A 23,926-nucleotide genomic window follows, 5' to 3' on the forward strand; every position below is an offset into this window, starting at 1 on the left:
GTTTTCATTTCTTCACTACATCCTAAATCAGCTTGACCAAGTTGTACTCGACTATATTCTAGTTATAATCCTGTATGGTATTAGGCTCTAAAATGGCCTTCGGCCTCCATCCCATATGGCAGTGTGAACCCTAATTATAAGACTTCTGCCCAGTCTGGACGGAAAGGGAGCGCACCACAGATGTCAAGCTTATAAACACATTGTTCCGTCGAGTTACCGCCACTGAAAACTAATTTTGATCGGCACGTACTCCTAAAATTCATATTCATCATAAATATAACGTCAGATTAGTAGAAAACCCAGCAGTAAAGGATGTATGTCCGCATACTGCAATAAGAAGGAAGGTTTAGCACTCACCGAAATCCTTGAAGTTTCGTTTCATTCCTTCACTTCAGGAATAGGTCTTCGTATAACCTTTCTTCCATCCATTAAACGCTCTAATAAACCAACTGGAATATCGAAGCAAGTTGCCAGACATACTTTTTATTCTCGTTATTGTGATAGTAATGTGCTTTATCCCTATTTTCTGTTATAGTTCCTCATTTATCATTCTTTCTGTTCAAGAAACTTTCAAAATTCTTCTCCAGTAACACATCTCGGAAGCCTCACATTTATTTTTTCTGTTTTTCTTAGGGTCTATATCTCAGAGGTTTATAACAAATGAATAAACTTTCTACCAGGTGCTTCCTTATTATACGAGCGATTCGCTTTGATTTTAGTAAACAGGTCTTTTTATTCGTTTTTCCACTTCTAACCATCCTGAGTTTTCTGCAACCAATCTTTCGTACTTCAATAATCAATCTTTCGTAAACCAATTCAACCAATCTTTCGTAAATTTCATAATTTTTGTTTTTCTTCTATTTATTTTCATAACACATTCATTTTTTAAAATCATGTTCATGTTATGTAAGGCGTTTGAAATTCTTCGTCATTATTACCAATTAAGGTATTGTCATCCGGAATCGAATGGTTTTTTATTACTCACCACCTGTCTTTATCCCATCTGCTGGTTTTCATAAATTCTTTCATGGTACATAAGTTGAACGATAAGAGTGTGACAATCCACATATTTGTCTTACACCTTTGGATATATTGACCTGTAGTCCGTTTTGTCCTACAAGACGAGTGCCTTTCAAAAAACAATTAATAATAATATTAATTATTAATTACTCTTTTAAGAAATGTTTACTTACTATTATAAAATAGTAATTAAACCTGAAAAGTCTTTATATATTGGAATATTTAAACAGTAAATGAGAAAATGGAAAATTAAAAAAAAAATGAATTTAAAGACTCCAAAAACAGAAAAAAAACCTGGAGAATAAAAAATAATTTCGAATTTATATTAAAAGAAAAATTTTATAAGAAAAGAAAAATTATTTTTTTTAGATTCATCTTCTCAGGGTCTGTGTAACAGTTTGGAATCTAAAACCGTCATGTTTAGTGGTGTCGTATCTAATTTCTTGTTACTTCTCTTTCTTTTTTTTCTATTTGTTGTTAATGGTTTTTTTGTGAACTATATGTTGCTGAAATTAATGGTTTGTGATTTATGACCGAACTTGATATTTCATATTTGACTTTAAGTTTGCTTGCAACTGTTTATTGTGTATTATTTATTTTGGGGGTTCCTTAAGAACCTTCTTATTACGTGCTTTTGTCAGGAAACTTACTTATGGCTCTACAGGGCCGATTGTAAAAAAAAAATCTTTCAAGAATAGAAAAAAGAAATTAACAAAGAAAATACTAAAATTCCTTAAAAACGTAGAAACATGAATTTATTTGGTTTAAACAGATCAGAAAGATTTCGGAGGGAAAACAAATATATGAAGAAGAAATCAAATATAGGAAAATTTTATGAAAAATTCAAAGATATTTATAAATCAAAATATAGCAATTACGAATTAAGATCCAACTATTGGAAAAAGAAAGAAAGGAAAACGGCAAAATGAAACGAAGAAGAATATTGGAAATGAAACGTGAAAAACAACAAAAAAAATATGAAAAAATAAAATTGCTATGGGATCCGGCCAAGTAAAACCAAAAAAAAAAAAATATTAAAAAAAAAATAAATATACAAAATTTATATATTTTGAACGAAACAAGACTTAATTGTTTTAAAACCATTATTTATTTATCCAGTTTAATAATTTTGTGGTTACTGAAAAGATATAAATACCTGTTATAGATTTTTTTTTTAATCTGAACTAATCGGATGTAATTGGAACTTTAAATTTTATTAATTTTTTTTTCTTTGTACAATAAAAATAAAAAAGTTGACCTCCGTTAATGAATAGGTAACGTCTTGACATTTCATGCGGAGATCCCGGGTTTGATTCCCGGTTAAGCATCTTATCAATCGCTACCAATTTCCACCGGGCTAATGACCATAGATGTTGATGCCCACTCTTTTATAATAAAAAAATAAAGAAATATATTTGTTAATTATATCATAAAATATTAATTTTTAATTAAATGTCAGTCATTGTAATAATACCGTATATCTATGTATAATATATAACTTATTTTAAGAATTTTATTTATTTTTTACACAGTTCATTATTATTATTATTATTATTTTAAATAATAAATCGTATTGTCGAAATATAAAGCTGGGCTAATATTATGTATATTTTATTACAATATATATATAATATTCATTATACTAAAATATTAATATTCAATATAGAATTAATTATACGATGTAATAATACTGTACGTTGTAGAAATATTTTTATTTATTCATTATTATATAAGTACAGTAAATATGATTTTATGTATTTACGTAACTTTTATTTTTAGCCCACAGGAACATATTTTTTTATATTGTTTTATATTAAATATCTTTTTTATTAAGTTCATCTTCCCTACTATCTCTTTGAGCCTGGATTACGTTGTTGTGGAATACCTCTTAATGATTCAGAATCTAATCCTTTTTCCATAACTGGTGCAAAATCGTACTGAAATCAAAAGAAAAATCATTATTTTTACAAAAAATTATACATATAGGTTTATAACAAATAAAATATACACATTCGATACCTTATAAAAATTTAAACTGGTGTATTTGAATACAATAAATGATATGATTTTTCAGGGAATTTTTTAAAGTTTATGTTGGTTAATCTGCTTTGTTGCTAATATCATTGATTGATGTGTCATGATACCAGTCTGGCAAGATCCACTACTGTAGTAGAGAAAGCTTTCTTTGTGCTCGAATTAGCCGAAACTAACTCTGTTACTGTCGTGCTGCGACGTTTTAGAACAAAATATGGTAAATCATCTATGACTGGAATAAACAGTTTCAAAACACAGGATGTAAAAAGAAAATTGCTGGTAAACCTTCTGTTTCAGAAGAACAGATCGGTTGTTTTTGTGATGTGTATCAACGCAGCCCAGGAAAATCGACTAGATCAACAAGTTTAGAATTGAACCAACTGTATGGAAAATCCTGCGGAAACGTTTGAAAATGACACCTTATAAATTCAGTTAATACAAAATTTAAATGTCGACGATAAAGTATTACGTAATCATTTTTGTGTGGAGTTGCAGGACGTGTTGAAAATGACGATGGCATCTTTTCAACGCCTAATATTCGGTGATAAATATACGTTTCACATTAGTGAAAAAGTTAATAGACATAATATAAAAATATGGGGTACAGAAAACCCAAAAAAAAGTTTGAAATATATACGCGATTCCCCTAAAGTGAACGTGTTTTCCGTTGTATCTCGTGAAAGGGTGTACGGGCCGTTCTTTTTTTTACGAAGTGACAGTAATCGGAGTAATTTATCTGGACATTTTAAGCGAATGGCTAATGCCTCAACTCGAGGAAGATAGTGACAACTTTGTTTTTTTACAAGATGGAGCTCCGCCTCACTGATACTTACAGAACAGAAATTATCTGGATGAACGCCTTCCCAGACGATGGATCGGCCGTACAAGTGAGGAAAACATGGTTTTAAGCTTTGGCCACCACGTAGTCCAGACTTAACGCCTTGAGAGTACGTTTTATGGGGTTATTTAAAAATCAAATTTTTTGTACCGTCCCATTCTGTTGACATCGATGACGTAACGCATCACAAATTCTGTTGCTGCCGTTGACCGGCACGTGCTTGCACGTGTTTGGGACGAATTCGACTACCGTTTTGATATCTGTCGTGTTACAAACGGTGCACATATTGAACATTTATAAATATAAAAACTTAAAGAATTCTTCTATATAATCGTGTAAATAATCATATCAACTCTTAAAAAATAGTTTTTTAATAAACCGCGGAAGTGTATATTTCATTTGTAATCACTCTGTATTTTAAATATCATTTTATAAATTTTTGCCAGTCATTAAATATATATTAATTTCCTTCTATATTATTTTGTTTCCATCTAAGTACTTGTTTAATTCCATTAATATATGTAATGGATTAAACCTTTTATCTTATTTTATAATTATGAATCTAGATTTTTTTAAATTATTTTAACTTTAATTTCATTTTGAGTGTTTCCTTCATATGATTTTACTTTAAAATTTTGTTTATCAATATTTTATTATTCAAGTTATATATTTTTGTTTGTGTGTAGTTAAAGAAAAATACACAACGAAATTTTGTATTTGCTTGTTTACAACATTATGTATTTTTTGATATTTATTACTATTACAATTTTATTTTTTGTTGACATTTTGAAGGATAGTATTATATGCAGTGCATAGTAGTATGGTTGGGTGGGGTGAACTCAGTTTATAATAGTTTTATAATAATGGGGTTTTTAGTTATGAGAAAATACCACTCGGTTAAAAACGAGTGGTTTCGATATATATATCTATGACCATATTATAAAACGTTGTGGCTAGAAAACCTCCAGAACTACAAAATCAATTCGATTGAAATTAAGATATGCTGTAATAATCTATCTGAAATTATTCACCCGTTTTCTTCTTACCGGTTTTGTCGATAAACAGAATTGTAAAATTTGGTGATTACAAAATCCAAAAATTATTAAAGAACTTCCTATGCATCCTCGACGGGTTTGGATACCATCCACAGTATCCAAACCCCCAAGCCCAAAATCAGCACCAAACCGTGGATGGTTTGATGCTGATTTTGAGCTGGAGGATTGGTTGGACATTATTTTTTCGAAAATGAGATTGGAATTGCCGTTATCGTCAATAGAGTTCGATATCGTGAGATGATTTCAAACGTTTTATGGCCTAAAATTGGATGTGGAAGACATGTGGTTTCAATAAGACAGTAAAACAATTGGTTTCAATTGTCATTGAAACCAATAACTGCAAGAGAAATTATATCTTAAATAAATGCAAATTTAAATTATTAAATATTTCTTGCAATAATGCAAGAAAAATTTAGTGATTGTGTTTTCTCATTGTAATTTGATGTGAATCGTTCGCCAAGATCATCTGACTTGACACGACTGGATTTTTACTTTCCCGTCTTGCGTTATAGCTTTAGAAGGGAAATTATTGTAATCGGTCCAATTTGGACATGTGCGGTTTTCACCGGGTCTTCACGTTTTGACACCTAAGAAACCCAAAAAACCCGATTGATGTTCGTACGTACATGTTCGGTGTCGCACTCTAAATTCTAAATTTATATCTCCAAAACTAATAGACCGATTTTGACTGAACTTGGTCAGATTACTTCTATATATGAGGCATTGATGCCATTAAATTTTCAATGAGACTGTAGAGCAAGGTTACTCTCAGTATCTGGAGATTTCGCCTAATTACTGGCTAGTTTTTCTTAGGTACATTTTTTAAATTAGAAAATAATCATATTTGCAAAAGAAAATTTTGCAAAATCGCACCGCCACCCCAAAAAATGTTCTAAACAAGCAGCTAAGTAGTATACTGCGTCGTTAATACCCCCATCACCAGAAGAAGCGCTAGTGTAGCACTGATGTACTAAATTATCTAATTATAGGCGAAACGGGAAAGTCCTACAACTGTGTTGTCAATTTTTTCTTCCTTGTATTTACGAAGTACAAGGGAGTATTGTAGTCGAAAAAATTTCGGTTTTTAGATTTCAACAGAAATATCCAGTTTGACCATCCCTGAATCCATATTGACTAGTTTCGGTGTGACGTCTCTACGTACGTATGTATCTCGCATAACTCAAAAACTATTAGCCGTAGGATGTTAAAATTTGCGATTTAGGACTGTTGTAACATCTAGTTGTGCACCTCCCCTTTTCATTGCAATCAACTGGACCAAAGGTGTCCAAAAAAGCCCAAAATCCAAAACAAACTGGATTTTGGACTTTTTGTTAACTGCAGTAATAAACCCTCATTGACATCTTTTCAACGATATATCATAAGCGGTACTTATTTTCATTGGTTCCAAAGTTATAGCAAAATAAGATTTTAATTGATGAAATTTTTCGATTTAACAAGGCGAAGGCACATCGGTTCAAATCAGACTTCATCTCCCTTTTTTTTAACTTTTTTTTTTTTAATTTAAATATATTGATTTATTAATCGTTATTAACCTCTGATGGTAAAACAATTTTTACAATAAATAATAACAATAAAAAAAATATGAAAAAAATTAAAAGTTATTAGAGAAATAAAATTTTATGTACATTTAAATATGTGTATATGTAATTTAATAGGCGTACAAGGAATTTATGTGGTGTCTACATCAGATTCTTTTCTTTGGGGTTAACTTAAGGATAAAGTGTACATCAGTACACCACAAACAACTGAGGGCTATCACAGAAGAAATTCGACACATCATTGTCGGCATTTCCCAGCAATTATGTCAACATGGTTTGGAAATTCTGTGAAAAGAGTGAACATGTAAAGTCTAGCTTAGGGCTCTCATTTTTCACATTTTTCAGATCACATATAATCTTCTTGTCATTTCTTTCTGCAAATGCAAAAATATTGTCAAATAAAAAATTTGTTTTATTACAAAATTAAAATTTCAGCTCATTTATAAAACCAGAAAAATAATATTTTATAAATTTATGTATTCAAAACAATTTATTTTTTTTAATATTAATTTGAAAATAAGAAACATTTGTAAAATCTAACTGTGATTGACTTGTAGCATCACAAACATTTTAAGGGGTTTAAAAATCAACTAATATCGATTAATATTTATTATTAATTAATCATACAAAATAAACATTGAACTTTAATTGGACTTTTATTTTTATAAAACAGTGCATGATTTATTTAGAGTAAATATAAAAAAATTATATTAATGAGGTCCCCCAAAATTAGGCTTCTGTTTTAAAAATCTTACTTCGTTCCTTATTCAGTTTAAATTTAATGAATTTTCATTTGTCAATATTTCTTAGATATCCTTAATCGTTTTTATTCTTTTTTGAAATTATTGTTAGGAATTATATAAAATAATGCTTTTATTTAATTTACTTTAGAGATGAGTTAAAAGGATTTAATACGAAGTGTAGATCCTTTTCATGAAAAATAAAATTAAGAAAAGATGTAACGTAAATTATTATAAAATGAAAGATAGAAAACAAAACTGCGATACAGCAAATTCTCTTTACTTATCTTTAGTGTAAAAAGCAATTAGCCTGTCTGAAAATGAACGAGAAATTAATGGGAACACAAGGGACACCTGAGAACTGTCAGTTTAAGCTGTGTTTCATACCTCCCAAATGGTATACTTCGTAAATGTGTACTGTATATATATATATATATATATATATATATATATATATATGTAAGTTATGTTTATCTTAATGTTTTGTATTATTGTCTTTTTTAGTAATAAAAGATGTCACCGTGTTCTACTTAATGTATTTTCATGAATTAAGAAAATTTATACTTGATCATCACATTTCACGCCTTTATTTCGTTTATTTATTAATCTTAGTTTTTATTTCTGTTTAACAGTAGTAGAATGTAGAATTGCTAGTTGTCTATAAAAGTAACTTATCCACCTCTAATTATAATTCCCTGTCTCTCGGAAATAAATGGAATATTCTTATTGAAGTGTAATTATAGTTTTTTCATATTTTTTTTTTAGGTTTGTCGAAAACACTTAATAAATAAGTAAATTAAATTGAAAAATAAATATGCTGTATTAAAAAAAAAAATGATGGAAACTAATTTTATGATTTTATATTTATATTGCCTTTATTTTATCTTCTTTCCTCATCATTCATCGCTTAATTAGATTAATTTTAGGTTTTCCTACTGTTCTCTACTAATCATGACATTATTCAATTAATTTTTTTTTTCATCCTTCATATTTCATTATTGGATTCTGTAGGGCCTTCTAAATATAAGAAATTGGATCTCTTCAAATTTATTAAGGTTTTAATTATTTCCTAAAAATACAATATATTTTCATAAGTAACGGCTTGTAATATTATATTTTATGTTAATGAAGTTGTACTAGAGGCTGTCGGATAAGAGCAAGTAAACCTTAAAATTAACATTAAATTTATTTCTTCCCATCTAACTTAATTTTATAAAAATCTGATGTTGTGACCAGATGACTTCCTTTGACGCCTATTAAATGATATACACATTTTTTTTTTTTTTTTTAATAAAAAGTACATAAAATTTTATTTCATTAACAATTTCTGATATTTTTTTATTGTTATTATTGAATTATTATTTACCGTAATTTTTTTTTACAATCAGAGGTTTATAATTATCAATAAATCAATATATTTAAATTAAAAAAAAAAAATAAAATAAGAGGAAGTCTGATTCGAACCGATCTGCCTTCCCCTTCTAAGATCCAAATATTTCGTTATTTAAATTTACATTTGGCTATAACTCTGAAACAAATGAAAATAAGTACCACTTATGATATATAGTGAAAAGCTCTCAATCAGGGTTTATTACTACTGTTAAGAAAAAGTCCAAAATCCAAATGTTCTGGATTTTGCCTTTTTTGGACACTTTTGGTTCAGTCGATTGCAACCAAAATCGGAGGTGCACAACTAGATGTTACAGCATTCTAAATCAAAAATGTCAACATTCTACGGCTAATCGTTTTTGAGTTAGGCGAGACACGTACATACGTCACGCCAAAACTAGTCAAAATAGATTCAGGGATGTTCAAAATATTTCCATTGAAATCTGAAAACCGAAATTTTTCACGATTACAATATTTACTTTACTTAGGAAGTAAAAAACTGCGTTAAAATCAAAATAATTCAATTTTTGTTCACCTAGAAGGATTTAAGGGCCTGATAAATCCCTAAAAATTAGAAAATTATTAAATTTCTTCCTTGTATCAGAAGGCTAAATCTCAGCTTTAAAATAAGAACCATCAAAAATCATAAAATCTAAGTTATTTTTAATTTAAGGGAGCCTAGGATATCTAAAATATCAGGAGATATAGAAAACCCAAAACTGTCCAGTATTTCCTCTAGAATCAGAATTTTTTAGTTTTCTGGTTTTTTTCTTCTTTTTTTTAACAAAACAACACAATATTAATTTTAATTTTTAAGGTCGGAAGTCATGGGAACCAAGAGTGTTTGAACATTATTCTCACCGTTCAAATTTTACTTGTTCCTGAAGATTGAATATATTTTAAAAATAGATAATTCATACAACGCGTTATTTTAATATTTTTCTGTGTTAATTTCGGAGCTTATGGAAGCTTAGTCACTTATGTCATATGAAGATCCGTCCTAGATCCATAAAAATCTGATAATATGGTTTTGTGGTTTTTTAATAAAAATATTTCATGATACATTTTAAAATTTAATAAATTATTTTCGAGATTACGGGAAGGACTAAAAAATAGGAAGTGATAGTGGTAATGGGGGGAAGTTGATTATTGTTTAGTTTCCTGTCACTCGGAAAGAAGATTTTTTAAGTGAAGAATTTTTCAGATCAATTCGGATCTTTCTGAAACTAAACCAAAGGAATAAAAAAGTCCACTTTTAATAGCACATATACTCATTTTTGTAAGTTGTTTGTATTAATTTTTTTTTTCAGCTCTCCTGGGACTTTTTGGTATTACGCCACCCAGGGGAGTGTCTTTAAACTCAAATAGGCCTTCCCACCTACCGGCTATATACCGGCACGGCAAGTCGGCCTACCGGTTAGCTCTTTTTGAGAGTTCTTTATTATTATTGCCCTTTTGGATACCACGCCATACCTAGTGTGTCGTGAGGTGGTGCCGGGTCTTTTCGGTATTCAGTGTGCTGTTACCTGACTGTTAACCACGGAGTCCTTGGTGGCTCATCAGTGCCAACACACCGTAGCATGCTGGACCTCACCGGCAAGGCTGTCCACCCAGTCCTATTCTAGCCAACACCTTGTCTTCTCTCATCGAAGTATTTCTGTAGTACGACTTGTCTAACAAAAACTAGCAAAATTATTCCAGTTTAACTCGCTTCTTAGCATGTATTCAATTGTCGTCTCTGGAGTTATACCTGTGAGTGCCTTACTATGTCTAAGTGTGTCCCACCTATTGCACTCAAAAAAGGTGTGCTTAGCATCATCTATCTCGTTGCAGTAGTTGCAAATCGGCTCTTCTCTCTTGCCTATTTTGTGCAGGTAGTTATTAAAGGAACCATGTCCTGTAAAAAACTGCGATAGGTGATAGTTAACCTCACCAAATCTTCTCGACAACCACGGCTTGATGTTGGGGATGAGGGTTCTCGTCCATCGACCCACACCTTCCTGCGACCATCTTTCCTGCCAGATATTACAAACAGCATCCCTGACCTCTTGTTCTGGCATGCCTTGTGCCCTCTACACCCTCTTTTTTTGCGATTAGGTCAATAGGAGGTGCACCCGATAACACGCACAGGGCGGCATAACACACTGTCTTGTATGCAGACACAACACCTAGGAGCACACACCTGTGCGTAAGTTGTTTGTATTATACAATCAAAAAACATCACGTTGCAAAAATGTTTGACCATTTCAGTTCGATGTGATTTTTTCTTTCCTCTGATTTTATACTTAATATCTTGTTATTTTGTTTGAATAGTTAGGTACCCAAGGTTGTTCTTTTGTTCCTAGAGTTTAATGATATTTTTTTAATTAGTCTTTAATGATATTAGTTTATTTTGTTTATTTGTCTCTGTTTATCCATTTAGTACACATGAACCAGAAATCTCAGTCTCCTTCTTTTTATCAATTTTTAGATTACGTGTATTTCTTTATAAAGTTCTTTGAAGGAGTTCGGTATGTATCTTTCTGTTATATTGTTAGGGCCTAGAACTCATCCTCAGTGTTCTCTTTATTTCCTTTAACGGTTCCAGGTTGGTAAAGTATAACTCACCGGGTTGGTCTAGCGGTGAACTCATTATCGCAAATCAGCTGATATCGGAGTCGAGAGGTCTAAGGTTCAAATCCTGGTAAAGACAGTTGTTACTTTTATACAGATTTGAATACTAAATCGTGAATACCGGTGTTCTTTGGTGGTTGGGTTTCAATTAACCACACACCTCAGGAATGGTCGAGCTCAGACTGTATAAGATTATACTTCTTTTATATTCATACATATCACCCTCTGAAGTAATACCTTACGGTGGTTCCGGAGGTTAAACAGAAAAAGATAGAAGGTTGGTAAGGTGTAACATTTCAATTTCGTATAGTACCCTTGGTCTCACCCATTGTGACGTAGTATCTGACTTTGCTCCTTTTTGAGAGTTCTTTTTATTATATGATTTTTTTTGGTCACAAAAAGTTTACAACGGTCACAATTTCTTCTCTCTTTTATTGCCGCTCTACCTTCCTGTATTATCTTATTGTTTCTCTAAATATTTGAATCCAGATACTACTTTAAAATTTCTGTATTATATGCTAATTTACTTTTTTGGAGTAGTTTTTGATGATCAACATTATTTTTGAATGTTTTAATTTATTTATTTCTTTTTTATTAAAACATAATAGTTTTTGAAATGTCCAACACTTATTTCTACGTAAGATTTCATTCTTTTGATGAAATTGGTGGATCGTTCACATGTTCAAAATATTAAATCTCCGAAAGTTCTACACCGATTCCTTTAAAATTTAGACACAACGTTGCATTCGAATACGCGCCTGTTTTTGTATACTTACTATTTATATACCTAAGATGTCACACCTGTGACAAGTAAAAACATGCTTTTTTTGAAAAATATCTGTTGGATGTATAAGCAACACACGGTATAGTAAATATTTTACGAGTCCATCTCAATGTTTTCGATATGTGTGTCCGCTTTAAACTAAAAAACTAATGGACCGATTTAAGGGCGGGGAAAAAGGGAGAAAGGAAAACATCGGAAAAAGGAAATAGAGGAAAATCGGAAAAGGGAAAATCTAAAAAGGTAAAGGGGAAAATTTTAAAATAAAAAGGAAAAACGGGGGGAAAACGGGACAAGGAAATTGAAAGGGGAAATGGAAATAAAGGAAAGAGACACGGGGAAAGGAAATAGTAGAATGGAAACGGGAAAAATGAAAATGGTAAAAGTTAAAAGGGAAAAGGAAAAGGGAAAAGGGAAAAAGGGAAAGGTTAAATTTTTTGGAGTTCCGTAATGTTCATTTTGTTAACGTTTTATCAGACTTTCAATTGTTTTCATTTAATATATATATACTCAAATCTACCAATAGCGAAGCATTACTGTCTGATAGTAATGAAATAATTATTAAAAGAGACGTAAATGCGGTTTCATTTTATAACTTACATTATCAGCTCGCCGATACGACTTTAAATTTGCGTCACTGGCAACCGGGTTGGTGGCGAGGGGGCACAGCCCAGATCGGCCCAAACTAACGTTCTCGCTCGTTTCTATTGAGTGTAGCTCACGACTTAGACGTGATAGCGCGGTGATTCGTGTGTTTGTGTTTACAGTTTGTCAAGATAGATCGATAGTTCTATTTAATTAATAATAAGTATATTTTGGACAATATTTACGGGTAAAAATTTAAAGTAAGCATGTAAAAAGTATAAAAATTCAATACATCAGCCTCAGCCTGCGCAAAAGCCAGCCGGAAATATAAATTACTCTTATCGTTGGAAAAGGGAGGTTATGGGCCGCGCATAGGTACCCCAATATCCGGTACCGAACAAGCAAGACTAATTTCAGGATCGTCACACAGCTGATGCGGCGCGCTCAGTGAACGATGCCGACGGCGCGAGCATATCTACCGCTGCTTATTACGCCTTATGTCTCTTCTTACATCACAGACCAATATTGAACAAAATTATCGGGGAATATTAGCCAAAATAAATATCATGTACCATTTAGTGTATTTTTATGTTAAAATTAAATTTAGTACGCAGTCAAATGGCTCGTTTTTATTTCAATTCAATACACTAAAAGCGACTCGCCGATATACAGACCGACCAATTTATCTGTGGAGTTGGCCAAATGAACGAACTAAAACTTTTCATTGTAGACTTTCAGTTTTGTTCACAAAAAATACGATGGTGGCTCTCCCATTTAACTCTACAAATAATTTGGTCGGCCTGTAGCTCGGAGGAACTTCATCGAAAGTTTGTAACGTGAAAGGTTAAACCAACGGCCGTGGGCCTTGACACAGCCCCGCCCAACTTTTTCGGTTATATCTCGAGAACGATGAATCTTACCAAAAAAAATCATAAGAAGCAAATGGTGTTTTTTTTAATTGTTTTATGGAATACCACTAATAAAATTTGAACGAACGGAATTTTTTAATTTGTCCCGCATTTTAGCGACCTCCCCTTCAGATAAGACAAGTTAAGATAGCCGCCTATCTTACTTGCAAACGTAAGACGTGATAATACTCAAAAGTTGGTTGTTATTGGTGCATCTTTGAAGCTACAGAAGGGAACAACAAATATACATATATAATAGTTATATATCATACCACTCCTCCTATGGACGGAGTCGTGAAAAGTTAAATGTTTCGTTTGCTTTTGTCGTGCGGGTACCCGTCTTGTGGTACGTAATAGTATTTATATTCAAACAACAAAAGTGTACCAAAAGTACACCTATTTTGGATTTTTTCACTACGTGACAATTTTTGAAACTAGTATTGATTGACAAATTGGGTAATTTTGGGCTTTAATGTTGCAATTTATGTAACAGCGCGCTTTCTCACTGAAATAAAGATTATCTAATATCGTATATTGTTAATTTTAACAAACGACGAATTCGTTTCCGGTAATTAGGATTTTGATTTTTTTTTTTTAAGTCATTGAACAACATTTTGTATAACTGAAATTTCGAGTGTCTTGTGTGTTATTCTTAAGTATGTTCTGATCTGAAAAGTTTATACAATAATTTTCTAAGAGAATATAGCAGTCGATATTACAGTTAATAATTTCGAAATATAAATCTGAAGGATGAACAGATTATCTCTTACATCCCATTTTTATGAAAGGAATTGAGGGTATGTTTGTACTGGATTTATTCAGTAGATGATTAATAAGAAACATGTTCCAATATGTATCTTATGTTAGAAATAGTTCACTAATTATTTTTTGTGCAATCAAAAATTTGTTGGTTTAATAGCGAAAAAGTATATAACTTACTGTCTAATTCGAGGAACGCCACGTTAAAGAAAAAATAAAGTGTTACTAGCAGTATCTAAGAAATTTCCCTACGTGTCTCTGCTGTGAAGAGATACATTTTCGAATAAGTTGCGTGAATTTTAGCTCGCATATTTTTTTTAATTTTGATTCCCAGTCAAGTTTTTATTCTGTAAGTTCGCTTTCAGTTAGTAATTATACGAAATTTTGCATGATTTTCGATGTAAATCTTATCTGTATTATTAATATGAATAACTAAAATTTTTAGTTAATTTTTTTTATATTTAGAAAAATTCTTTATAAAAATAAATGATAAATTTTTATTTTTAACATTAAAGTATTTTAATATTTATATTAGACATCTTTTATTAGAGATATTGTAATATAAAAGATATGAATTTTTGGCAAATTAGAATTTGTTACAATATGTAAAAAATTTAACTAATTCTTTTCAATGTTATTTTATATAATCTTTTCATTATCCTTCTTCTTCCTTTTCTTTTTTCTTTCCTTCGTTTGTATTTTTTATTTTCTTCATCTTGTCATCCCTTCTGATTCTTCCTCTTCTTCTCAATAGTCTTCTTTTTAATTTTTCTTACATGTTTTCTGCATTCTCCATCGTCATTATACACTCTCATTTATTTCATTATCAGATTTCTCTTTTTTTCCTTCATTAGATAATTTCCACAATACCTTTTTCTATTAAAGTATTATGTTTTATTTGTATATATTAATATTATTATTCTATCTTTATTTCATTTAATATCGTTGTGTTATTCATATTTCAATGACGTAATTCTGTATAAAAAGGAGAAAAGTTTTCATTAAACTGTAGTTAATGTGTATTTATCTTTATCAAATTATAATTGGAAAAATAAATAAATATAATTTGTGGTCTTTTAGAAATGTTATTTAGATAAAGGTTAGAAATAATTTGAAAAGAAACAAATTTTATATAAAGTTGGCACAGTATACACAGGTATATTTTTTATATAAATTATTTCTTGTAAGTGTAAGAAACACTTATATGCAAATGTTAACTGAAAATAAGAGATGCATTTTGTTACTAATCACTGATAACATAATAAAAAATTTAATTTAATACTCTATTATGTGGCATATCTTAAAGAGCATACAGGAAATGTTACCAACATGTTACTGTTTCAGTATTACCAACTTATTTTTTTATTTTATATATATATATATAAAACTGGAAAACTCCGGTTGTCTTATCTCCTCTTAATTTAACATAAATGTCACATTTAATGTAACTCTCGTCTTTATGCTTTCTTTAAAAAAAAAATTCTCCAGTTTCTTTCTTTTTTTAAAATATTTTATATAAAAAAGTAGTTGGAGCTTAGTTTTTCTTATCTACAAAATTCAGGTTAAAACCTTATTCACAGTATCTATTTAGTATATGGTTTATTCGAAATTTTTTTTCAAAGCTTATCTCTTTCTTTTGAATATTTTCTCTCTCACTCTATCTCTCTCTCACTCACACACACACACACACACACAAATATATATATATATATATATTATATATATTTTAACGTTTTAAATATATATAATATGCATACTCAAAAGTTAAGATTATATAACTATATATTTGCTACTTAGTAATACATTTATTTTTTAACTAAAATGTGAAAATAAAAAAAAAATAAAAATTCTGCCAATGGATTCTCTTGGCTCTGAGAAACTGAAACTGCGTTTTGAAAACTTGTTTTTCAAGATTTTCTTAATAGCTTTTTCGTTTTAAAACCTTATTTAAAGAAAATGAATTAAAGATCTACTTAAAAAGTTTTGTATCTTATTTGAAATTAGATTATGGAATACATTATAGAAACAAAAATTAATTAAAAAAAAAATAAATGTTTAATTGTGTAAAAAAAACAACAAAAAATAAACAATATTTGCAAACTATGAGTAAAGTGCTCAAAGGTAAAAACGCTTTTCTAACACGTATTGCTTGTCAATACACAATAGGCAAATTATATTATCAGTGAACCTGCTTGGTTATTCTAAATGTGTTACTAATTCCGGCTGAAGTATTCTAAAACTAAAATTGTATTCTCTCATTTTTTGAGAACGGGAATAATGATTTCTTATAATTATTACATAATGTTTATGAACTATCTAAGCTTCTAATTTTTTTTTAAATTTTGTTTCTAATGCGCCTAAATAAAAAATCTAATATGAAGAATTTCCAAATTTTCTCCATATAAAAATCAGCTCAAAATTTTAACACGAAAATTTCCCAATGTATATACAAAATATATACATAATGACGAAGTTTGAACAAAATCAATTCATCCAATATGAATATTTATCGAAAAGTAATTCGATATTCATATTACATCCATTTGAACAAATTATTTTTTGGGTATAAACAACCTTCTCAGAGCATAATTAAAGTTCCTTGAGGCCAAATACTTGGTTTATTAAGTTTAATATATTCATAAGCTCTGAATTCTACATGAAACGAATTATAAGCTTCAAATTTTATTTTAAGACAAATACATCTCAGATGACAAGTTGAAGATCTTTGATTAACGAAACATCGGCAACGGAGATATTTAAAATAAAACGTCTGACAAAAAAAGATTTCTTTCTTAAGCATCTCTTCCTGTTGAATATGATCCATGTGTTATTGATTTAGGTGATTTCTTAACAACGAGCCGGCATAGACTTGGTGAAGTCTTTTGTTTTTTCCTTTTTCAAAATTTCAGTTCTTCATTTCTAAGATTCTTTAGGTAGTTTTATTTTTAACTACAAGGGAATTTTCAATTTCAATCAGTTTTTGATGTATATTGTCCGGAAATCGTTCAAAGGCATTATTGACATACTTTTATAAATCTAAATAATATTTTTTTGACAATATATATTTCATTTTATGTTTCTTCTTGTTACCTTTGCTTTTAATTACATTTTGATTTTATATTTTAATTATGGGATCGTATCGCACTTTCAAATGAAGTAAGCTTAAATGAAATGCAATAAAAATGTGTATATGTAATTTAAGAGGCGTACAAGAATACCATGTGGTGTCCACATCAGGTTTTTTCAATTGATTTTGAAAAGGTTGTTTAGTAGTAAATAAAATTTATCAAAATATTCTTAAATAGAACCGTGCAGTACTTAAATAAATTAAGTATATAAAAACGTTTCTCACTAGCTGGAAAAAGGACTTTTTAAATACATTTTTATGGATAAATTATTCATAATGAATGTATTATACGATTGAATAATACATGCTTACGAAATTTATAACCATCAAATTTTTATATTATTTAGTAATTTCCAAAGATGAATTTAACATTTTTATAACGTAGAGTTATTATTTTTGCTAAGAAATTCTCTCAAAATGTTGTTTTTAATACAACAAAACACCCAATCAAAACACACTAAGTTTTTATTGTATATCCAGTTACAACATGCTTCAACTATTGTTTCTGTATTATATTTTTAACATAACAGTTTACTTTAGATTATAGGGTCTGAGGAGAACACAGGAGTTTTAGTGTGCATACTCAGACAAACACTCTTAGCAATCAAACGACCTATAAGTTACTATTCGTTTATTCCCTTCTCATTTGAACTGCAGAAAACAAATAAAATGAGTTTTTCTTTGAAGAAGAAGAATTTTATTACTAAATTTATCGTTTTATAATTTTATATGGTCACCCGTTTAAATCGTTTAACTCAAATAATAAAAGACTGCATAGTATAATACTTTGATGATCAAACAAATTTGATTATTTATCATATATTATCTTTAATTATAAACAATTATTTTAATTTTAATGCAACAGATAAACTAATTAAATTTAAAGTAATAAAATTACAAAATTTCATACAATGTAAAATTAACAAATTTTATTATATTAAAATAATTATTCAAAGATTTTTATTAAATATTGTTTGGAATTAGTATTCTCATGAGTTTCAAGCCTATACTGGATGAACCAGTAATGCTGTTTTAAATAAACATTTACATATAACCATAATTATGAATAAAATGATTAAATTACCTGATAAAGGACAGATGGTGTGGTGCTATGATGAAATTGAGACGTAACTTGACCTTGTTTATATAAATCCCATGATCTTATAAATAAATCAGCTGTATTTACTATTGAATATATTCTTGATTTGTTTTCATTTTGTTGTTTCATTGCCCTCCATCTAGATAAATTAAAAGAAAAGAAAAACAATTAAAAACTTTTGTTAAAAAATGACTGAGTATAAACTACCCTATTAAATTAAGGTATTTAACAAATTAAGGTATTTAAGGTAATGTAAGCGAAGAGAAGGAAGATATTACTGCGCTATAATTTCCTGAGCCATCACTAGAAAGAGCTGCAGAATGTTCTATTTTTGAATTCCATTTACTAATGGTTTTCGAATTGGACACTATGTGTAACTATTTAAAATTATATATTCTTTTCTTTAGATAAACAAAATTCAGATTTTTATTAGATAGAATAAAATTGATAAATATTTACTCCTGTAATTTAGATGGGTTAAATAATTAAGTTATATGATAACTTATAAATATAAATAACAGGTATAGTTATCTAATTTTTATATATTATATAATAATTTAGTAATATTAACTTATAAATTAAAATTTACATAGAACTAGCAGTTAATGAGATTAAAAAACAATTTAGATCCGGAGTAACAGTACAAGGTGAAAAGATAAAGATGCTACGATTTGCTGATGATATAGTAATTCTAGCAGACAGTAAAAAACAATTAGAAGAAACAATAAATGTCATAGATGAAGTCCTACGCAAGAACTACCACAAGAAACTAAAAAAGAACAAAACGAAAGTAATGAAAGTAGTGGAAGTAAAGTAGATGGACCACTGAATATAAAAATATGATGAGAAAAGACTATGGAGGTAGAAGAATTTTGTTATTTAGGAAGCAGAATTACTAAAGATGGACGAAACAGGAGTGATATAAAATGTCGAATATCACAGGCGAAACTTGCTTTCAATCAGAAATATAATTTTCTTACATCAAAAATTAATTTAAACATTAGGGAAATTTTTTTAAAAGTACGTGTTTGGAGCGTAGCTGTATAAGAAAGTAAAACTTGGACGATCGGAGTACCTGAGAAGAAAACATTAGAAGCTTTTGAAATGTGGTGCTATAGGAGAATGTTAAAAATCAGATGACTGGATAAAGTGACAAATGAAGAGGTGTTACGGCAAATTGATGAAGAAAGAAGCATTTAGAAAAATCTAGCTAAAAGAAGAGACAGACTTATAGGCCACATCTTACGGCATATTGGAGGGACAGGTAAGTGGGAAAAATTGTGCAGACGACGTTTGGAATATGTAAAAAGTATTATTTGGGATGTAAAATGTAGAGGGTATACCGAAATGAAACGACTAGGAATAAATAGGGAAGCTTGGAGAGCTGCACCAAACCAGTCAAATGACTGAAGACAAAGAAAAATTAAAATTAACATAACAGCATATATAGTAAGTTTTATTTCTTGATAAAGAGCAAAAAAAGAATTCTAGAGAAAGTCTTTGTACTTAAAGTGCTAATAATTATTTTTCCCTTAAATTAGATTTAATATTTTTGTCATGTTTTGTACGGATTGCATATAAATATATGATTGCGTATAAATTTTATATAATATACCACAAATTATCAGTTTCTGTCAATTTTTAAATTGCTAGACGAGCTAATTAAAATTAGGGAAAAATCTTATTTTTCCTAATATGTTCACTAATAGAACAATAATTTTTTTTTACATTGGTAGATCTTTTTAAACCTTAAATCACTTTCACAGGTACCATAAATTTTTGATTTTGGAAATATAGATAAAAATGTTAGAAATTAACTAGTGTAATAATATTGCTTTTTTTACAATATAAACCTGTCGATTATAAAACCACAAATCTTCTGAATTGAACTTTCACCTCATCTAGTTTCCATAATAGGCAGGGTTACCCTGCCTATTATGGGAACCATTGTGTTAAGGAAATGAAGAATTAAAATAATGATAATACAATGTAATATTAAATTAGGTATAACATATTTTCTTAGATATATATGAAACAATAGATACAGTATGTGTGTGTGTGTGTGTGTGTGTGTGTGTGTGTGTGTGTGTGTGTGTGTGTGTGTGTGTGTGTGTGTGTGTATGTCTGTGTGTGTGTGTGTGTGTGTGTGCGTGTGTGTAAAAAAAAGTCAGTAGAAAAGTTTTGCAGTACGACGGACGTAACGAATCATCACAAGCGATTATAAGTTAGTACGCGTTGACAAGTCCCAACCTACACTGCAGGGCCTCTGATCACAGTCTCAGTATCATTTGCTTTTTTAGCTGTTTTAGTGAAAAGATGCAGTGATGTCATCTATATACAATTTGCAATTTGCGTTACAATTTTTCACGTGGATTAAGTGTTGATCAATGTTTAGAGGAAATAACTCCTGTCCTTGGAGAGGATCGTCCTCATCATACAACAATATTTAGATGGTAAAAAGAGTTTGAAAGAGAAAATATTGGCCTTCAAGACGCTTCAAGATCAGATCGACTGTCTTCATCTGTGACTAAGAGAAACATACCTTTAGTACAAAAAATGCTTAAGTTGGTGGTTCGATCTACCACCAAATATAGATTTTCTTGGGAATTAATGCACTAGGAATTTGTGTTATTCTGCGAGATCACTTTCAAGTTAGAAAGATTTAGATGCCGTGTAACTTGACCGACGATCAGATGGCACTTGTTTCATGATGCCGTAAAATACTACAATAAAATTTGGAAAATGGGAAATCTCCATATGCGAATAGTATTGTGGCAGATGACAAAACTTGAGTGTACTATTACGACATCCTGACTAAGGCTTAGAAAAAAGTGTGGCTGTTCTAAAACGAGGAGATTCCTTGGCTATTGGAAAATCCAAATAAATCAAAAAGAGAATGGTAGCCGTATTTTTTAGTGTGATAGAGATTTTAAACCAAGTTGTGTTGGAAACTCAGAAGACAATTACAGGGAAGTTGTATAGCCTAAAGTTGTCAAAGATCTCAAGAACTGCATCCAATCTCAAAAATGGACACAACATTACTTTTTCACCACGATGAAGTTCCAATGCCGAGTCTGTATGTTTGTTATGAGTATTCGGTCAGCATTGGACTTATTAGAATACCCTCTCTTAAGTCCTGATCTCGCTCCATATGACTTTGCGCTGTTCCCTCAGATGATGAGCAGACGAAAAGGGAGGTATTTTATGAATGATGATGACCTCCTATCGGCTTGGGATGATATGTGTGCCCAGATCTTCGACGGAAATCGGAAGGGTTTCTTTGAAGAGGTTTCAAAGGATGGACAACTTTATGTGCGGTTGAATTTTTTAAAAAAATTATAAAAAATAAAGTCGTGCTGCAAAACTTCCTTTGTGCTTTTATATTTTTTATAAAGGATATAAAGAAATTTGAGAATGTTATATCCATTGCATAAAAAAACAAGACTTGTAAAACGTTTTTTACACGTTTTATACAAAACGTTTGTATAAATAAATAACAGTTCAAAGAAATGAAAAAAACATTTATTTGTAAATCCACAGTCATGATTATAAGAGAGAAATATTATGACATTAATATTATCTCTGTTTTATTTTTCTAGTTAAAACTGAAAGTAATACATAAAATAACGATTAGTGTGAGTTTACTTATAACGTATAGAATAAAGAAAAATAGGTATGTATACATACGGTCGGTACTTCGTATAACATTGGTAGAAAGAAAATTTCATCTCTAATATAACAAGAGTAGAAAGACTAACGACCAACTAATAAAGCAAAAAAATGGAGAAAAAAAAATAGGGAGATGAAAAATGGAAAAATATATATGATGAACAAAGATGCTTAAGGAGTACAAAAGACTTCAAATATATAATTTTAGTTTATTATAAGAATATTAATACGTATTCTTTATATAAAGAAATGGCGTAAGTTTTATGATGCTATTTTATACAGTAATGATGCAATTTTTTTAAAATAATCATTACTATCTTTATTCAGTTACAAAGTAGAAGAAATTTTCTGTAAATTAAAACCTTGTCGAATTACAAAGTTTTATTTTAAATATATTTTATTTTATAAAGGATTCATTATGAGATGATACATTTTTCTAATAAAGATTTGAATTAAAACAAATCGGATAAAAAAAAACAAAAAACCCATTAATTTCATTCATCTGAAGAATGGTTTAATCTTAGTATAAGACGGCATCATCGATAGGTTCATGGTATTTATAACGTGGGGAAAAAGGCAAACGAACGCTATACTCCGTACCTTAATAAAAATTGACCATTAACATTTGGTTCTTGAAAACTTCAAGTTTTCCATAAAGTTTCACAATTTTATCCTTAAGATCCTATAATTAATTGTTTAAGTTTTTATCGAATTTTCAAAGAAAAGTACGGTATTACTTTTAGTTACATGCTGGCGATGAAAATGAATTTTCTATACGTTTTGATACCGCATTTACAAAAAGTTATGGCTCGAAAATCTTCAAACTACTAAACTAATTTCAATGAAATTTAGATATGTTGTAGTAGAGTATCTAAAGTTGTGCATGTGAAAATTTGATGGAAATTTCTTCAATCGTTCCTTAAATACGCTTAATGGTTTCAAAAAGTTTGAAAATTTTGTGGTACAAGAATTTCGAAAACTATGAAATCGATTTCATTGAAATTTAGTTATGCTATAGTAGTGTGTTTGAAATTGTGTATGTGAAAATTTTATGAAGAATTTGTTTTAGTGTATTTTTTATACGTCCTTATGCAATTAGTCACAATGATGAGCAAACATATTTACACTTGGAACAGGTTTGCTTTTGCCTAGGATCTACTCGTTATTAGGTAGATTTCATAAGAAAGCTATCTATTGTAATGATTCGTCGACCATGATTCGACTTCCGGGAAATTTCGACATCTCTTCAGGTTTCACATCCCCCAGCCAACAAAACCACCGTCAGCTCAAAAGTTTATATATATATATATATATATATATGTGTGTGTGTGTGTGTGTGTGTGTGTGTGTTATATATATGTAACACTTTCTTGTGAACACTGTAACTGCCTTAATGTTGCGCCAATCATTTTTGAAATTTATACATAAACTATAACGACCCAAAATCTCGGTCGAGTTCGATAATGGGCAAAATCGGACCATGGGGGTTGAAATGGGGGGGGGAGGGATTTTCGAAAAAACAAAATATCGCTATAACTTTCTTACTAAGTAAAATATCGAATTCGTTTAAAGTTCCTACTATGCTTTGAATAAGCGTCTAAAACTTACCTAAGTAAATTTTTTTTATATATCACCAACCATCGGCCCAGGGGGTGGAAAGAATGGGGTTTTGAAGACAAGAAACATCATACCTCCCTAAGTAGGCACAGTATCGAATCGGTTTAAAGTGGTCGTTAGTCCCCTAAACATT

General features: G+C 29.9%; 1 protein-coding gene across 1 annotated transcript in view; it reads right to left on the bottom strand.

Annotated features, from left to right (window-relative positions):
• Window positions 1–2,161: 2,161 nt before the first annotated feature.
• LOC142332315 (protein O-mannosyl-transferase TMTC1-like) overlaps window positions 2,162–23,926 on the bottom strand; it is a 507,352-nt gene continuing 485,587 nt past the window's right edge. The window contains exons 14-15 of the mRNA XM_075378680.1: window positions 18,493–18,646; window positions 2,162–2,957 (exon numbers count right to left, since the gene is read on the bottom strand). Coding sequence (XP_075234795.1) covers window positions 2,868–2,957; window positions 18,493–18,646 — 244 coding nt within the window. The 3' untranslated portion in view covers window positions 2,162–2,867. The remainder of the gene's footprint in view (window positions 2,958–18,492; window positions 18,647–23,926) is intronic.

Source organism: Lycorma delicatula, chromosome 11, assembly GCF_047948215.1.
Source record: "Lycorma delicatula isolate Av1 chromosome 11, ASM4794821v1, whole genome shotgun sequence".
NCBI lineage: Eukaryota > Metazoa > Arthropoda > Insecta > Hemiptera > Fulgoridae > Lycorma > Lycorma delicatula.